This window comes from Lipotes vexillifer, unplaced genomic scaffold, assembly GCF_000442215.2.
Source record: "Lipotes vexillifer unplaced genomic scaffold, Lipotes_vexillifer_v1.1 scaffold472, whole genome shotgun sequence".
Classification (NCBI taxonomy): Eukaryota; Metazoa; Chordata; class Mammalia; order Artiodactyla; family Lipotidae; genus Lipotes; species Lipotes vexillifer.
Genome location: NW_006797698.1, coordinates 2,621,827 through 2,638,751, shown reverse-complemented (window position 1 = coordinate 2,638,751; position 16,925 = coordinate 2,621,827). Strand labels below are relative to the sequence as shown.

General features: G+C 55.2%; 1 protein-coding gene across 1 annotated transcript in view; it reads left to right on the top strand.

The window, feature by feature from the left end:
* SSPO (SCO-spondin) overlaps positions 1-7,592 on the top strand; it is a 35,903-nt gene extending 28,311 nt beyond the window's left edge. Inside the window, 26 exon segments of the mRNA XM_007469876.1 lie at positions 276-335; positions 431-584; positions 586-770; positions 1,143-1,229; positions 1,232-1,288; positions 1,942-2,072; positions 2,347-2,471; positions 2,714-2,769; positions 3,041-3,319; positions 3,570-3,645; positions 3,647-3,705; positions 3,842-3,965; positions 4,486-4,598; positions 4,601-4,622; positions 4,776-4,865; positions 4,867-4,976; positions 5,122-5,249; positions 5,353-5,380; positions 5,383-5,473; positions 5,563-5,624; positions 5,943-6,048; positions 6,050-6,140; positions 6,457-6,552; positions 6,702-6,762; positions 7,036-7,163; positions 7,455-7,592. Coding sequence (XP_007469938.1) covers positions 276-335; positions 431-584; positions 586-770; positions 1,143-1,229; positions 1,232-1,288; positions 1,942-2,072; positions 2,347-2,471; positions 2,714-2,769; positions 3,041-3,319; positions 3,570-3,645; positions 3,647-3,705; positions 3,842-3,965; positions 4,486-4,598; positions 4,601-4,622; positions 4,776-4,865; positions 4,867-4,976; positions 5,122-5,249; positions 5,353-5,380; positions 5,383-5,473; positions 5,563-5,624; positions 5,943-6,048; positions 6,050-6,140; positions 6,457-6,552; positions 6,702-6,762; positions 7,036-7,163; positions 7,455-7,592 — 2,657 coding nt within the window.
* Positions 7,593-16,925: the final 9,333 nt, after the last annotated feature.

Below are 16,925 nucleotides of genomic sequence, written 5' to 3'. Positions count from 1 at the left end.
AAAAAAAAAAAAAAAAAAAGCAAGCTCACCGACCCCCATGGACCCTGGTTACTCTAGGGCCCACCACCTCTGTTAGGACGACGCCCTCACACTGACATTCCCGTCCATCCTTCCCCGGACAGACACAAAGGAGCCACATGGGTGAGAATTTGGCTTTTTAGATGCACAAAGTGCAGCTCAACAAACATTTATTGGGTACAGGCTAGGTGCTGGGAACTCACAGGCGAGAGGAACTGTCTGTCACTCAGAATGTCCCAATCCCAGGGTCTCCCCAGGGTCCCACGTTTCTATGGGCACCAAGCCAGAGGAAGGACGGGTTGTACAGCTTCACGGAGGTGAGGGTGGCCCCCGATCAGGCAGGGGGAAGGTTTCTGAGCCCCAGGGCTCCAGGCCATCTTGAGTCTCTCTGGTCCTCCCCATCTGCCCAGAGGAGGGCTGCCCAGCAGGCATGGAGGTGGTCACCTGTGCCAACCGCTGCCCCCGCTGCTGCTCAGACCTCCAGGAGAGAATCATGTGTCAGGACGACCAGGCCAAGGAGGGACCCCCTGCCTGGGCCCCAACACCCAGACCCGGCACTGTGGCAGCAGCCTTGCCTGGGGCCACTGGACGCTGCTCCTGGGGCCCTTGGGGGTCCTGCTCCCGCAGCTGTGGCCCAGGCCTGGTCTCCCGCTCTGGGTCCTGCCCCTGCCCGCTGGCCGAGGCTGACCCCACCTGCAGTGGGACCTTCCTCCACCTGGTCACCCAGGCCTGCTCCACAGGGCCCTGCCTGGGTGAGCGTGCATGGGAAGTGAAGCCTGTTTTCCTACCTGGGGAAGATTCAGGGAGTCATGTGTTTTCCCAACTCCCAGATTATCTCCCCCAGATATACCTGTACTGTATCTATCGCTTCCCAATATTTTTTTTTTTAGTTTTTTTCCCTTTTTCACCATCAATCCTTTAGAGCCCTTTGAGATGTGACCCTTGCTGCTGGGTGACAGGGAAGCCAGCCAGCTGGGACCTTCCGGAACCCTTGGCTTCCTTTCGCCCTTTTCCTGCTCAGGGTGTTGGCTGGGGCTGGGATAAGAGGGGAGGGCAGGTAGGGGAGAGGCTGGGGAGCCCAGAGTGGCCCCAGGCTGACCCCTTCTCCCCAGTTTGGTCTCTAGAGGAGTGTGTGTGGAACATCTGGACGCGACGCTCATGCCAGGTGCTGGTCCAGCAGCGCTACCGACACCAGGGCCCAGCGCCCGGAGGGCCCCCCGCACATGACTGGACGGCCACTTCTGGCCTTGCCTCATCAGCAGCTGCTCTGGTGAGGCCCCAGGAGCAAGAAGCCAGGGAGCTGAACACTGACAGGGGCCTCCGGGGCTCCCCACTGGGCCGCCCTGCTCCCCTTAGAGCGATGCTTAGCGTCCCCAGGACCTCAGAGCGGTTGCCCGCGCCTGCACTGAGCCCGCCCTCGGCAGCGCAGTTACCCCTGGCCTTGCCCTCAGCAGCCCCCTCCTCACAGCTGCTCCTCCCCGGCCCCCTGCCCCCAAGCCGTCACAGTTTTCCCACTTGGCAGCCGCAGACCCAGCTGTGGCTCTATGTCTGCTTATAGCTGCCCCCAGGCACAGTGGGTCTTGCCCACCTCCTGCCCTAGCTGCCCTCTGTCTCTGCCCCTCTGCCTCCCATCTGCCAATCCCTGGAGCACCTGCCAGTGCCAGGCCCCGAACCCCATGCAGCTCCCTGGCTCTCCACGGTCCAAACCGTCCTCACCCATCCCTGGAGGCACCCACAAGGGCTGAGTGGGTGCTGGATGGGGTGACAATGGTCTGTCCTTACATGTAGCAGGGGGACAATCTTGCACTCTTACTGGGTCACCTCAAGGCGATGTGATGGTACTATGCGCTGTGCTCTCTGGGCTTGGGGAGCGGAGGGTGTCTCCGGGCTGCCCCCCACCAGCCTGCCTGCCTCTCCCCGCAGAGGACAGCTGCGCACCTCCTTCTGAGTTCCAGGCCTGTGGCTCCCTCCGCTCTGGGCTCTGTGCCACACACCTGAGCCGTCGGCTCTGCCAGGACCTGCCACCCTGCCAGCCTGGCTGCTACTGCTCCGAGGTGAGGCGGGCAGCTAGGGGAGACGCCCCAGGAGGAGGGGCCCCCTGTCCACTCCCACGCCTCCTTCCCTCCGTGACGTCCAAGATGAACCCCTCTCCTGCAAACCTGTGGTACTCGGGGCCTTGACAGTTCTCACATTCTGCCTCGTGGCCGCTCACCCATGCCTTGGCTCAGCAGCACACACGTGCAGCTGCTGTGGGCCCGGCACGGTGCTGGCACTAGGGTGACGAAATGATTGCCACACAGCCCTGTCCTTGTGTCCCCTTCTGCACAGGGGCTGCTGGAGCAGGCTGGAGGCTGCATTCCCCCAGAGCAGTGTAACTGCCAGCACATCTCCGGAGAAGGAGCTGGGGTGACCCTGGCCCCCGGGGACCACCTGCAGCTGGGCTGCAAAGAGTGGTGAGTGTTGGGGGCGGGGAAGTGGCACCAGAGCGCTGGGACCAGAGAGTGGAACAGGGAGGGGGAGGGGTTCCCCAGGGCAGCCGCGCAGAGAAGGCCGAGCTAAGCCCCACAGGCCCGGTCCCAGCTTCCTCTTGCTCCAAATGAGCCCAGAGCCCAGGTTACCCCTACATGAGCCCCCTGCCTACCGCACTGGGCTGGGTCCTGCCTCCTGAGCCCACCCTGACTGCCCCCTCCCACAGTGAGTGCCAGCGTGGGGAGCTGCAGCGCACCAGCTGCAGTGCACCAGGCTGTCAAGGTAACTCGGGACCAGGGAGACCAACTGTCCCCATTTGCCCCGGGTAGAGGGGTGGGTTTCCGGGACTTGGAACTTTCATTTCTAGGACCAGGAGGGTCCCAGACAAACCAGGACGGTTGGTCACCCTGCCCTGGCCCCCTACACCTCCCTCAGCCTCTCCCGTTTCCGGACCTTCCTGGTCACAACCTGAGCCCCTCCCTCCCTATCTACTGTGGTCTCTGGGTCTGGGGGAGGGTCCCTGGGAAGGATGCTCATGTGCCGCCCTTCCTAGGTCTTCTGCCTCTGAGCCACTGGTCCAAGTGGTCACCCTGTGGGCCCTGCCTGCCCCCCGGCATGCTGGCCCCTGCTTCCAGGGCTGCCCTAGAGGAGCGCTGGCCCGGGGGCCCAGATGACCTCCCCTCCACCTCGGTCCCCACGCTGGCTTCAGAGCAGTACCGCCACCGCCTCTGTTTGGACCCCGAGACGGGGAGGCCATGGGCCGGGGATCCAGACCTCTGCACTGTGCCACTCAGCCAGCAGCGTCTCTGCCCAGACGCTGGAGCCTGCCAAGGTGATGGGAGGGGCGGAGGCCACAGGGGGAGGGGCCTGGAATGAGGGGGAGTCGGGCCTGGCCAGGTAGGGCTGGGCCGCGTTGTTCACATCAGCGTCCCAGCAGCTAGCTGGCCCGCTCGCTCTCCAGCTCGTCCCCAAGGCCTGCTGGATTTGAGGCTGGAAGGTCAGCAGCTGCAAGGGGCGGAAGGGGGCTCAGCTGGAGGCGGGAGGCAGAGGCCTGGGGACCGAAGCCCGCTTCTTCTCCCCAGCTTGATGCCAGTGGAGTCCTTGGGGGGCCTGGAGCCGCTGCCAGGTACCCTGCAGTGGGGGGTTCCAGCTGCTCTGGAGGAGGCTGCCAGCGGCCACGGGCTCAGACTGAGAGCTGCAACGTGGGGCCTTGCCCAGGTAGCTGGTTCCAGCATTGGAGGAGGGGCCAGGGGTATGGCACCTGAGGGGGATGCTGCCTCTGGCCCTGGAGGTGCCCAGGGAAGGCTCAGGACTCTCGAAGTCCCCACACAGACTCCTACCTTCTGGTCCGCAGGAGAGAGCTGCGAGGCCCGGGACCCCGTGCCCACCCTGGACTGTGCCAGCCACTGCCCAAGAAGCTGTGCCGACCTCTGGGTCCGCGTGCAGTGTCTGCAGGGACGGTGCCACCCAGGTGGTGGGCAGACGGCTGGGCCATGAGTTATAGGGCAGCAGAGTGGATCTCTGAGTCACTTCCAGCGACCGGCTGGGGGTCCTGCCCGAGTGAGCCTTAGTCAAGACAGGCTGCATCCTAAGGATGCTCTCAGGAAGCCTCAAAGTTTCCCAGGGGGTCTTCCCTGGTGGCGCAGTGGTTGAGAGTCTGCCTGCCGATGCAGGGGACTCGGGTTCGTGCCCCGGTCCGGGAAGATCCCACATGCCGCCATGGCCGCTGAGCCTGCGCGTCCGGAGCCTGTGCTCCGCAACGGGAGAGGCCACAACAGTGAGAGACCCGCGTACCGCAAAAGAAAAAAAAAAAAAAGCTTTCCAGGGTGGTGCCCACACCCAGGGCAGGTGGAGAACAGGTCACGTGGGGGGAGGGGCAGGACGAAGGGTGCTCCAGGGCTGCCTGAGGCTTTGGTCTCCAACTGGCTAACAGAGGGATCCGTCACGTGCGCCCACCCCAGCCCCAACCCTGCTTGTCCTCCCCGCCCGCTCTCCCAGGCTGCCGCTGACCCCTGGGCAGCTGGTACAGGATGGACGCTGTGTGCCCATGTCTCCTTGCCGCTGTGGCCTCCCCAGCCCCAGTGCTTCATGGGTGCTGGCTCCGGCCGAGGTGGGTGGCTGGACTGCAAAAACTGGTGTGGCTGCCGGCCGGCGGCCAGGCAGGGACACGGGGAGCTCTGGGTGGGAGGCTCGGGCCAGGTCAGGGTTATGGGCCTTGCTGGGGAGCAGAGGCTCTGTTCACCCTGACTCTCAAGGGTCTGAGCCCTTTTTGCACACCGCTGCCACAGCACCTGTGTTAACGGGTCCCTGGTGTGCCGCCCCCATGAGTGTCCAGCCCTCGGGCCTTGGTCAGCCTGGAGCAGCTGCTCTGCTCCCGTGGTGGGGCACCACCCAGAGACATCGGAGCTGCAAGGAAGGTCCTGTGGGGGCACCGTGTCAGTCCCAGGACACGGAGCAACGGCAGGAATGTAACCTGCAGCCCTGACCCGGTGAGCACCCAGGGCGCTGGGTGCCTGCTGTTCCCTGCCGTGCTGCCGAGCCCAGGGCCTGTCCTGGCTGATCGCCATGGCTGGCGGCGGGTCCCGAGGCAGCCCCCTCCCTGGAACACCACCTCACTCTCTGCGCTCCCCCCAGAGCGCCCACCTGGCCAGGTGCTCAGCTCCTGTGCGACCTCGTGCCCGCGCCTCTGCTCGCATCTGCAGCCTGGCACCCTCTGCATGCAGGAGCCCTGCCAACTTGGCTGTGACTGCCCTGGAGGGCAGGTGGGTGTGGGCACCATGCCCTGACTCTCCCGTGAGGGAGCAGGCAGGTGGGGGGAAGGAGGGGATGGTCCAAGTGTAACCGGAGCCTGCCACGCACCGGCAGCTGCTGCGCAATGGCATGTGTGTGCGCCCAGCTCTCTGCCCTGGGGCCTCAGCTTGACTCCTGAAGAGCAGGGCCGGGAGCTACCCCCAGGGCCTCTGCTCACCCAGAACTGCACCCGCTGGTGAGGGCTGGGGGCGTGGGTGGGGATGGAGGGCGGGGCTGCTGAGAACTGGGGTGGGGAGGAAGGCGTGGCAGGCATCTGAATGAGAGCGTCTGTCTTGCCAGCTTCGGCCAAGGTGGAGCCTTCAGCTGCCCCCTTGCTGGCTGTCGGGGTGAGATGTGGGCTGCCCGATCCCTGCTGGTCCCTCCAAAGCCAAGGCCAGGCTGGCCCTGACAAGGGGAGAGGGGCCTGCATGTCCTAGGCGGTGCTACCTCCACCTACCAAGCTGGGCCCCACGAGTACTTGGGAGGGTGGGTAAGAGCAGAGAGGTATATTCTGAAACCCAGAAGCCTGGAGGCTGCTGGAGCCGAGTGGGCAGCGCTGGGGACAGGAGCAGGGACCCAAGGGTGCCCAGTGTGGGAGGGGGGAGAATCGAGGCTGGACCCAGGGCTGACCCGAGTGGTGGGCTGGGTGGTCTTCCCTGGCAGAGTGCCCCCTGGAGAAATGTGGCAGCAGGTGGCCCCTGGGGAGCTGGGGCCCTGTGAGCAGACGTGCCGGGAGCCCAACGCCACGGAGACTCAGGGCAGCTGCAGTGCGGGCATGCTGGCACGGGCACTTCCACAGCCAGGAGAGCCCCTGCGTTCCTGCAGACCACTGTGAGTGCTGGCACCACGGGCGTCCCCACCCGGTGAGACACCACGGCCCTCCATGCCCCCTAGCCCTTCTTGACCCAGGCCTCTGGTCCACCGATTTGTCCCTTTACCCCCACCGGCTCCTCCCCTATACCCGGGCGCGCGGCAGTGGGCAGCTTGGCCATCAGCCATCACATTGGGACAGTCTCTGGCCCCCGGAGGCCCACCTCCCCTCCTGAAACTCTTGTTGCCGACGCCAGTCTCAGGCCACTGCCCTGGCCAGGCCCCCAGGCTGGGCTTAGGGCTGGGGTGGGATAACAGAAAAGTCTGCAAGCGGAGGGACGGAGAGGAGGCTCTCCCCACTCTCCCCAGCCCGGATCCGAGAGGCAGGAGGCCTGTGAGAGCTGCCGCTGCATCCGCAGGAGGAGCATCGGCACCCAGCACTGCCCCCTGCTCACCTGTGCCCAGGTGCCCACCTGCAGCCCTGCTGCCCTCTCAGAGGGCTCCCCGGGCTCCTGCCTGGGTCCCTCCCCAGAGGCTGGTCTCAGAGCCTCAAGCAGGTGGTGTGGGGCCTTGGGCCATCCTCCTGAGAGCACTGGGGACCACTCCCTCTGCAGGGCGAGGTGGCCGTGCAGGAGCCAGGGAGCTGCTGTCCCACTTGCTGCCAGGAGACTCCGGGTATGCAGGGGACCTCGGGCACCTCCTGCCGCGCCTCTCCCTGCTCTGGGCCCTTCTTCCAAACCACTCCGATGCCTGCCCGGGGAGGCCCGCCTTCTCCAATCCTGCCCACCATGGGGATCAGCAGAGTGAAGACCCCCCGACTGCTGCATCGCAACGCCTGGCCACCCCCTCCCGCACCTGCTCTGCTCAGGCCACACTCTTGTCGCCCTCATCATGGCCTTCTCCCGGCCCTGCCCTCACCTCCTGCCACTCACGTGCCCCTCCCCACAGAGGAGCAGCCCTCCTGCTGGTGCCTCACCGAGCTTCACAACCTCACCAAGGGCCCCTGCTACCTGGACCAGGTGGAAGTGAGCTACTGCAGTAGGCACTGCCCGTCCAGCACCAACATCCTGCCCGAGGTGAGCAGAGAGGGGGGCTGCTGGCCCAGGGGAGTCAGGTCAAGCGGCGGTCCGCAATGGCCTGTGGTTGTGAGCCTAGAACCCAGCCAAGGCCCAGAGGACACAAGGGAGAAAGTCCATCTCACCGGCATACAGCTGATCAGAGCCAGGGGTGAGTTTTCACCAAGGTGGTGGCACACCTGCCATCTGGCCCGGTGACGGCAGAGGGGCTTGGGCTCCGGAGCCTGCGGCCTGCCTCCGTCCCTGCCAGGGGTCTATGGTCCTGCTTTTCCCTGCTGTGGCTCCCCACAGCTCCTGGTGCCTGCCCCTCCGCCCACTGCGCCCCTCAAGGCAGGCAAGCCAGGACGACAAAGAAGGGCACAGAAGAGCTACGTTAACCCACTGTTCAGCAAGTGCAGGCTCGAGGGACAGAGGTTTTCCACATTTTGAACGTAGCCTTGTCCCAGAATACTGATGGCACTCCCTTCCTCGCTCGTTCTCCTGCTGCGGACCTCCTCGGGGGCCCTGTGCCCACCCTGACTCCCCCAGCCCTGAGCCTGGAGTTCTGTGGCTCCGGCTCCGTTCTGGCCAGGGTCCAGCCAGAGCGGAGCCTCACTCAGCTCCTGGCCCCGCCTCAGCCCGCCTGGCCAAGCTCATCTGTTCCTGGAAGACAGAGGTGCTTTCCTACCTGCCCCTCAACCCTTGGCCACCCTCCTGCTCCCCTGGGTGCTCCTGGAACCTCCTGGGAATGCCTCCCAAATCACTTCTGGATTTATTTATTTATTTATTTTGCGGCACGCGGGCCTCTCACTGCTGTGGCCTCTCCCATTTGCGGAGCACAGGCTCCGGACACGCAGGCCCAGCGGCCATGGCTCACGGGCCCAGCCGCTCCGCGGCACGTGGGATCTTCCCGGACCGGGGCACGAACCCGCGTCCCCTGCATCGGCAGGCGGACCCTCAACCACTGCGCAACCAGGGAAGCCCTGGATTTTTTAAAAATATAGAGTGAGGAGAGGAGAGCCGTTAAGAAATTTGGGGTCGGGGGGAGGAAAAATGAGTGATAGGATAGAATCAGAGGGAGGTTGTTTTTTTTCTTTTATTGTTTTTTAACTTGGTGTTGTGTGAATGTATTACCTATTTAAAACTAAAGTTAAATTAGAATTGTACATAAAATTAAGTCAGACATCCAGCGGGGCTTATAGAGTTACTATATAATCATGGAGAAAGACTGTCCGCTTTGGAATGAGACTCACTTTGCACTTAGGATCCGCCTGTGCAGTGTAGGACTTCATCATTTTTAGTTCCAGAAATTACTAGTCTGTCTCTTCAACTAGACCCAAAAGTAGACCCTGTGTCTTTTCCCTCTGCTGCCAGGATGCAGTGATGAGCGCATTAAAAAGCGTTCGTTTAACCTGCAGGTTTTTGGACGCTCCGTCGGGTTGGGGCTGGAACGAAGGAGGTGGGCTTCTCCGAGAATGGGGGCTTGGTGGTGACACATCCCTCTCCGGCCCGCTGCCCTCCCTGCTTGGCGAGGAGATCTGGGATCTGAGATCGTGGGATCTGGCCCTCCCACCGCCCGGCTCTTCTCGGATAGGAACGGCCAAGAGGGGGAAGGCAGGTGGTTCTGCCGGTCATCCGCAGCTGCCAGTGCAGCGCCTGCCAGGGTGGGTGTGGGCAGGGCCCTGGGGGGGCGGGGTCTGGGATGGGGCGGGTCCGGGTCGGGGGAGGGGCTGGGGCTGGGGTTGGGGGAAGAGTGCTGGGGTCACCTGGGGCCTGGAGTGGGCTAGGGCAGGCATGACCCTACAGCCCCTCGCCGGATTCTACTTCCTAGAGCCCTTCCACTCCACTCCATTCCCCTTCTTAGCATTCTTGATTCTTCTGCAATCATACGTAAGCCTGGGTGTTTGGAGTCAGGCATACCTGGTTCAAATCCCGGCTCATCTGTTTCCTTCCTTGCTGAGTCTCCAGGACCTCATCTTTACAACCGGGCTGACAATCTGCACAGGCTTGTTGGGAGGACTTGCTGAGAGCCTGCGCGTGAAGTGCCTTATTCTTGTTAAATACCTGGTCTGGGATAACCCGAGGCCACACTGCGTGGCAGGTGAGAGAGAAAGAGATGGTAGGATGCTGACGCCGCCTGGGTGGAGCCCAGGGCAGGAGCTCGCCTTTGCTCTGCGCTTCCTCCTGGTGGCTCTTCCTTCCTCTTCTGCCAGTTTGCTCCAGCCACCGTCTCTCCAGCCCCATCCCTTTGGGCCTGATCACTCTGCCTTTTGCAGTTATAGCCTATGAAATTCACCCATTCTGAGTTTACACTTCAGTGACTTTTATACAAAACACAAGTTGCACAAACATCACCACATTCCAGTTTTAGAACATTTCCATCATTTCAAGCCCATTTACAATCAGTCCTTCCCACCTCCAGCCCCAGGCAATCACTAAGCTGCTTTGTACCTCAATAGACTTTTGCCTTTTCTGGACATTTTTCCTATAAATGTCTGGGTTCTTTGGATTCGTATGATGATTTTGAGATTCATCGGTCAACCAAAGTAAATAATGCAGGAAGCTGCAAATAAGTTTATTTGGAGTTTTAAAAATTACAATTCAGGAGACACAGATTTGGGTAACTCTGAAGGAGAGAAAGAGTCAGGGGTTTATAAAGACAAAGAGCCACCAGGTTGTTAAAAGTTGCCTGGAGAGAATCGTGATCGACTCTGATGTGAGTCAGAAAATATTTGTCTGTAAGGAATCAGGAGTTGTTTTAGAGAAGGTCTGTCAACTGAAGAAAAACACACCACCTAAAAATTGCAGCTTATGTTTTATTTGGCGACCTTACTGAGGAGTATGGCCCGAGAGACAGCCTCTCAGACAGCTTTGCGGAACTGTTCTGAAGACGTAGTGGAGGAGCCGGGACATATAGGAGTTTGTGCTGGAGAAAAAAAATGCCGTCGAGCATCGAAAGATTACTGCTACTCACAAAATAGAGATCTCAAGTTAATGATTTTAGTGCTTTTCTATATATGGGAAGATGCAAGAGTCCGGGCTCACTGAAATTATTCCTTAGCTATGCATCTTAACTATCTAGGATCAGTGCCCTGTTTTTCTCCATCCTGAAGTCCCCGCAGGGCGCACCATCAGGGTGTGGCTATAGTTGTTGATGGACTGATGACCAGCAACATTCCTTGTTACTAAAATGGCAGGCAACATTGTTTTGTCCACAGGTCCAAGAAGTAAACAGATTATCGTAAGTAATTTTAGGGTAAGGGTCTGGTAGGTATCTTGAGTTTCCGGCAGGTATTCTAGGCGACTTCATCAGGTCAAAAGATCAGATTCTATCCAGGCTGAGACATGAATAAGTCACACTTCCTTAACGGCCTCCTGGTTCCATTTTTTTTGTTTTTGTTTTTTTGGCTGTGCCACAAGGCTCGCGGGATCTTAGTTCCCGGACCAGGGATTGAACCCTTGGCAGGGAAAGTGCGGAGTCCTAACCACTGGACCGCCAGGGAATCCGCCTGCCTCCATTTTCGAGAGCTCTCTTAACAATACTGACTCCATTTTGATTTTCCTTTCACACATCCATATTATAGAATGTCAGCGGCTTGTTCCTTTTTGTTGCTGAATAAGGAATCCAGTGTGTGGATATACCATATTTTGTCTACCCATTCACCAGCTGATGGACATTTGAGTACTTTCTTGGTTTTGGCCTATTATGCATAAAGCTGCTATAAACATTCATATACAAGTCTTTGTGTGGTCATGTTTTCATTTCTCTTGGGTATATACCTAGGAGTGGAAATTGTTAGGTCATATAGTAAATTTATGTTTAACTTTTTAAGAAACTTTCAAACTGTTTCCCCAGGGGCTTGCACCCTTTTACATCTTCATCTTCCCATCCCTGCCCCTGCCCTGAAATGTACCAGGGTTCGTTTCTCTACATCCTTTCCAGCACTTGTTACTCTCTGTCCTTTAAAATTTTTTTATTAGCCATTCAGTGGGTACGGAGTGGTGTCTCACTGCGGTTTTGATTTGTATTTCTTTTTTTTTTTTTTTTTCAGTATGCGGGCCTCTCACCACTGTGGCCTCTCCCGTTGCGGAGCACAGGCTTCGGATGCACAGGCTCAGCGGCCATGGCTCACGGGCCCAGCCGCTTCGCGGCATGTGGGATCCTCCCGGACCGGGTCACGAACCCGTGTCCCCTGCATCGGCAGACGGACTCCCAACCACTGCGCCACCAGGGAAGCCTGATTTGTATTTCTTTAATGACTAATGACGCTGAGCATTCTTTTTCATGTGCTGCTTTGCTATTCAATGTTTTCTTTTCAAGCTTCTTTTGCTTTCTGCCCCAGGGCTTTTCTGACCACAGAGAGTGTCCACCTGACCTTCGTACAAGCACAGCTAGAAGTACAACTGTGAGGATGGAATGCAGTTAATGCCTCTTGGGGCAACCCTCAACTCCTGGGGATGGGAGCGGCAGATGAATGCTCAGCTGCCACCCCCCGCCACTGTTCAAACGGACTATTATTGGGGGGCATTCTGTATAATTCTTAGACGTGGAATGAAGCCCCAATGCCTACTCTAAAATGCACCCTTCCGTCAGTTTTCTCTCCTCCCTGCTTCACTCTCCCAAGTCCCAAGGTCTTCTCTCTGGGGTCACTTTCCAGGACCAAGTCCTTGTGTCCAGCTCTGCTTCCAGGATGGGGTGGAGAGGGAGGAAGCCACGCTGGATGCTTCTGCTCCAGTGCCCAGTGATTCTGTGTATTATCCTCTGTTCCTTCGCATTCCTCAGCCTGCCCCCACTCGTGAGAGTCCCATCCAGCGACAATTACTGGCAGAGGGGAGAGGGATATTTAGCTAATACAGTGGCCACAGGAAGGGGGACTCTGGCAGGAGCAATGAGAGCCTGAACTGTTCTGGGGGAGGCCCGAAGTGGGACCCCTAGAGCGCCAAGTAAGTGGGATTCCTGAAAGGGCTGCCGACAAGCAGATGCAGTTTCTGTGTGTTTCCTAGAAACTGTTCCTTCTCACACATCCTACTGTTTTACTTCCTTCTCCTGCCCTCCCGGCTCTCACGTGTTCACCCACACCACTCCTGTGCCGCTTCCCCTCTTCCTCTGGGATCTGAGTCCTCCCATTTTCTAAATCTGTCAGCCCCTGCTTAGCCCCTCTTTCTTTCTTGAATAGTGTGGATGAGTATCTTCAATTCCTTCATAACTTCTCCCATTCTCTAGAAAATCTAATTCCTAGGTCAATACTGAAACCTATCTTCTCTCTCGTATACCTGGGTGTAATGCTTTGAAAGAGCATTCCCAGGGAATTCAGTGGTGTATCCCCCAGTGGGCCGGTGGAATGCCAGTGAAGAGCCTGGCAGGTATCTGGCTGTGTTAGGGGAACTACTAACTGAAACCACCTGCCCCGGCCAGGCACGATAATAACAATTCGCATGAGTTATCTTACAACAGGAGGTCCTGGTAAGGGACTTGGAACTAACAAGCTACCACCTACCAGAAGAATTCTGGAAAGGTCAAAAAGAGAGAGGAGACACCAGTCCATATGTCCTACCAACCTCCCAGAATCCATCTTGGTTGAGCGATGCACATGCCAACAGGAAGGACCCTGAGTCAGAATGATTGTCCAGAGACAACCCAGAAACGAACCCCATTACCATAAAACCTGAGACTGTGGGCCATGTGGCAGAGCAGTTCTCCCGGGTTCCCTTACCCTGCTGCTCTCCGCCTGGGCACCCTTTCCCAATAAAGTCTCTTGCTTTGTCAGCACGTGTGTCTCCTCAGACAATTCATTTCTGAGTGTTAGACAAGAGCCCACTCTAGAGCCATGGAAGGGGTCTCCCTTCCTGCAACAGGTGCACCAGGGATCAACCATGGCAGAAGTGGTGACAGACCCCTAACATGAGACAACAGAGACCAATGGGCGTGGGCAACCCAATCAAAGCAGCATCTCTGTTGTTTCAGTTAGCTCCCTCTGTGTAACAAATCACGAACTTGAAACAGCCCCTGTTTGTTACCTCACAGTTCTCTGCTTAAGGTCTGACAAGGCCAAAATCAAGGTTTGGGACAGACAAAGCTCTTATTTGGAGGCTTTAGGGGAGAATCCACTTCCAAACTCATTCAGGGTGTTGGCTGAATTCGGTTTCTTGCGGTTGTAGGACTGAGGTCCCCATTGCCTCGTGGGCTGTCAGCTCTCTCTGTTCCTTCCCCTCCATTTTCAAGCCAGCTATAGCACATCAATTCCCCCTTATGCCTCAAATCGTTTTTACTTCCTTTCTGCCCCAAAACAGAGAAAACTCTCTGCTTTTCAAAGAGCTCAGGTGATTATATTGGGCTCACCCAGGTAGTTCAGGATAATCTTCCTATTTTAAGGTCAATTGTGCTGTATAGTGTAACACAATCAAGGAAGTGATATTTCATCATATCCACAGGTCCCAGGAGTTAGGGTGGAATGTGTTTGCAGGAAGGGCATCCAGAAATCCCTCCTCCCATAGTAGGGCTGCATGGCTAGTCAGGGTCTCAGTTTGGTTTCAAAGGCCGTGGAGGGGGGGTTGCAGTCCCTACTTCATACCAGGTGGCAACAGGCAACCAATGATAATCATTCATTTTTTAAAAAGATTTATTTATTATTTATTTTGGGCTGCGTCGGGTCTTAGTTGTGGTGCGCGGGCTCTTCCTCGTGGTGCATGAGTTCCAGAGTGCGTGGGCTCTGTAGTTTGCAGCACATGGGCTCTAGTTGAGACACGCAAGCTCAGTAGTTGTGGCATGCAGGCCTACTTGCCCCGCGGCATATGGGATCTTAGTTCCCTGACCAAGGATTGAACCCACGTCCCCTGCATCAGAAGGCGGATTCTGAACCACCAGGGAAGTCCCAATCATTCATTCTTAATCACATATATCCCTCAGTGGGGAAGGACTGTCAGAAATATTGAGGAAAGGAAATGTGTAAAAGGATTGAAATTCCTGATAATAAAGCAGCTATAATAATTTGATTGACAACATGATTTCTGTCCTTGCAGATAGGTTACACTTGCTATGCACTTGTGCATTCAACTGCTGACTAGCACATCAACTTGAATATCACTTAAATACTTAAAATCATCATGTCCCAAACTGTGCTCCTCATCTTCCCACAACTCCACTCCTTCCAGTTACTCTACTTATGTAATCCCTGTTTTATCCACCCTCAAAGTCTGTGGAGCCAGAGAAAGCAGCTGGCCAGAAGCCACACTGCTGAGCTAAGCATTTGGGACAACACTTTTATTATTTTTTTTAACATCTTTATGGAGTATAATTGCTTTACAGTGTTGTGTTAGCTTCTGCTGTATAACAAAGTGAACCAGCTATATGAATACATATATCCCCATATCCCCTCCCACTTGAGCCTCCCTCCCACCCTCCCTATCCCACCCCTCTAGGTGGTCACAAAGCACCGAGCTGATCTCCCTTTGCTATGTGGCTGCTTCCCACTAGCTATCTGTTTTACATTTGGTAGTGTATGTATGTCCATGCTGCCCTCTCACTTCATCCCAGCTTACCCTTCCCCCTCCCCGTGTCCTCAAGTCCATTCTCTAGGTCTGCGTCTTTATTCCTGTCCTGCCCCTAGGTTCTTCAGAACCTTTTTTTTTTTTTTTAGATTTCATATATATGTGTTAAAATACAGTATTTGTTTTTCTCTTTCTGACTTACTTCACTCTGTATGGCAGGTTCTAGGTCCATCCACCTCACTACAAATAACTCAATTTTGTTTCTTTTTACGGCTGAGTAATATTCCATTGTATATATGTGCCACACCTTCTTTATCCATTCATCTGTCGATGGACACTTAAGGTTGCTTCCATGTCCTGGCTATTGTAAACAGTGTTGCAATGAACATTGTGGTACATGACTCTTTTTGAGTTCTGGCTTTCTCAGGGTATATGCCCAGTAGTGGGATTGCTGGGTCATATGGTAGTTCTAATTTTAGTTTTTTAAGGAACCTCCATACTGTTCTCCATGGCGGCTGTATCAATTTACATTCCCACCAACAGTGCAAGAGGGTTCCCTTTTCTCCACACCCTCTCCAGCATTTATTGTTTGTAGATTTTTTGATGATGGCCGTTCTGACCTGTGTGAGGTGAAACCTCATTGTAGTTTTGATTTGCATTTCTCTAATGATTAGTGATGTTGAGCATCATTTCATGTGTTTGTTGGCAATCTGTATATCTTCTTTGGAGAAATGTCTATTTAGGTCTCCTGCCCATTTTTGGATTGGGTTGTTTGTTTTTTTTTCTATTGAGCTGCATGAGCTTCTTGTATATTTTGGAGATTGATCCTTTGTCAGTTGCTTCGTTTGCAAATATTTTCTCCCATTCTGAGGGTTGTCTTTTCATCTTGTTTATGGTTTCCTTTGCTGTGCAAAAGTGGGACAACACTTTTATGATAGTCATTTCCTTGCTTTCTGTAGTTTTACCCCTATGTATACATAATGGGAGGGCCACAAGGAAACTTTCTGGAGTACTGGAAATTTTTTATATTTGATCTGGGTGTTGACTACATGGTACACATGTAAAAATACATTGAGCTGTACATTTAAGATTTCTGCACTTTACTGTCCATTATTTGTATTATTATTATACATATTATATCCATATATATTACAAGCAAAACAACACATTGTTCTTTATATAATTTTACAACTTTTAAAGAAGATGAGAGAAGAATGGAGAGTAAATATATGTATTTAGAGTTTGTTTTTCTCTCTTCTATCTTTTCCCCTTTATATTCACCTTCTACTCTGCAATAACTAAAGTGCAATTTGCCCACACCAGTCACCAGCTAAAAACTTACTTCCAGCCCTTAATTAAGGCAACACACAATGCCTTCCCCTACACACACTGTTTGCTCACCTCCCTGGCTTTGCTGAGGCTGTTTCTCCTGCCCAGTTGCTCTTCCTAGCAATACTCCTCTCCTTCTCCCGTTCTAGTTGGCTCAGGTTTTGCCATATAACAAAATACCATACACCAGGTGACTTAAACAACAGAAATTTATTTTCTCACTGTTCTGGAGGCTGGAAGTCCAAGATCAAGGTGCCAGCATGGTCGGGTTCTGGTGAGAACTTTATTCCTGGCTTACAGACAGCTACCTTCTCTCTGTGTCCTTACATGGCAGAGAGAGAGGGCAAGCTCTCTGGTGTCTCGTCTTATAAGGACACCGATCCCATCACGAGAGCCCCACCCTCATGATCTCATCTAAACCTAATTACCTCCCAAAGGCTCCACATCTAAACACCATCACATAGGGGTTAACACATGAATTTAGAGGGGACACCATAACACCTTCTTTACGTGTCTAACTCCTACTTCTTGTTTTAATTCAACTCAGGCAGCACTTCCTCAGGAAATCCTTGACTACCCCATATCGTCCCACCACCGCACCCTAAGGTGACAAAGTGTGCTTTAATAGAGTCTTGTGTTTACTTCTTTCGTTGCACTGTCTCTTCATTTTGTAGTTATGTTTATGGTCTGTTTCCTCAATAGACTACGAATTCCTCGGAGGCAGTTTCTGTTTGACTCAACTGCGCATTCCCAAACCTTTGCACAGTGCCTGGCAACATGACAGGCAACCAATGATGTTTTTTGAATGAATGCTACAAAAAGTATTTACCTCCTTGATTAGATACAGTCTGGAATCTTCAAGGTTGACATTCGCCCTAAAAATGCGAGGGAATAGACGCAAACACTAGCAATCTTATAGCCCAATCAGAGTACTTTGCCCTTCCTATAGGGCCTGGGAGAGCGTCG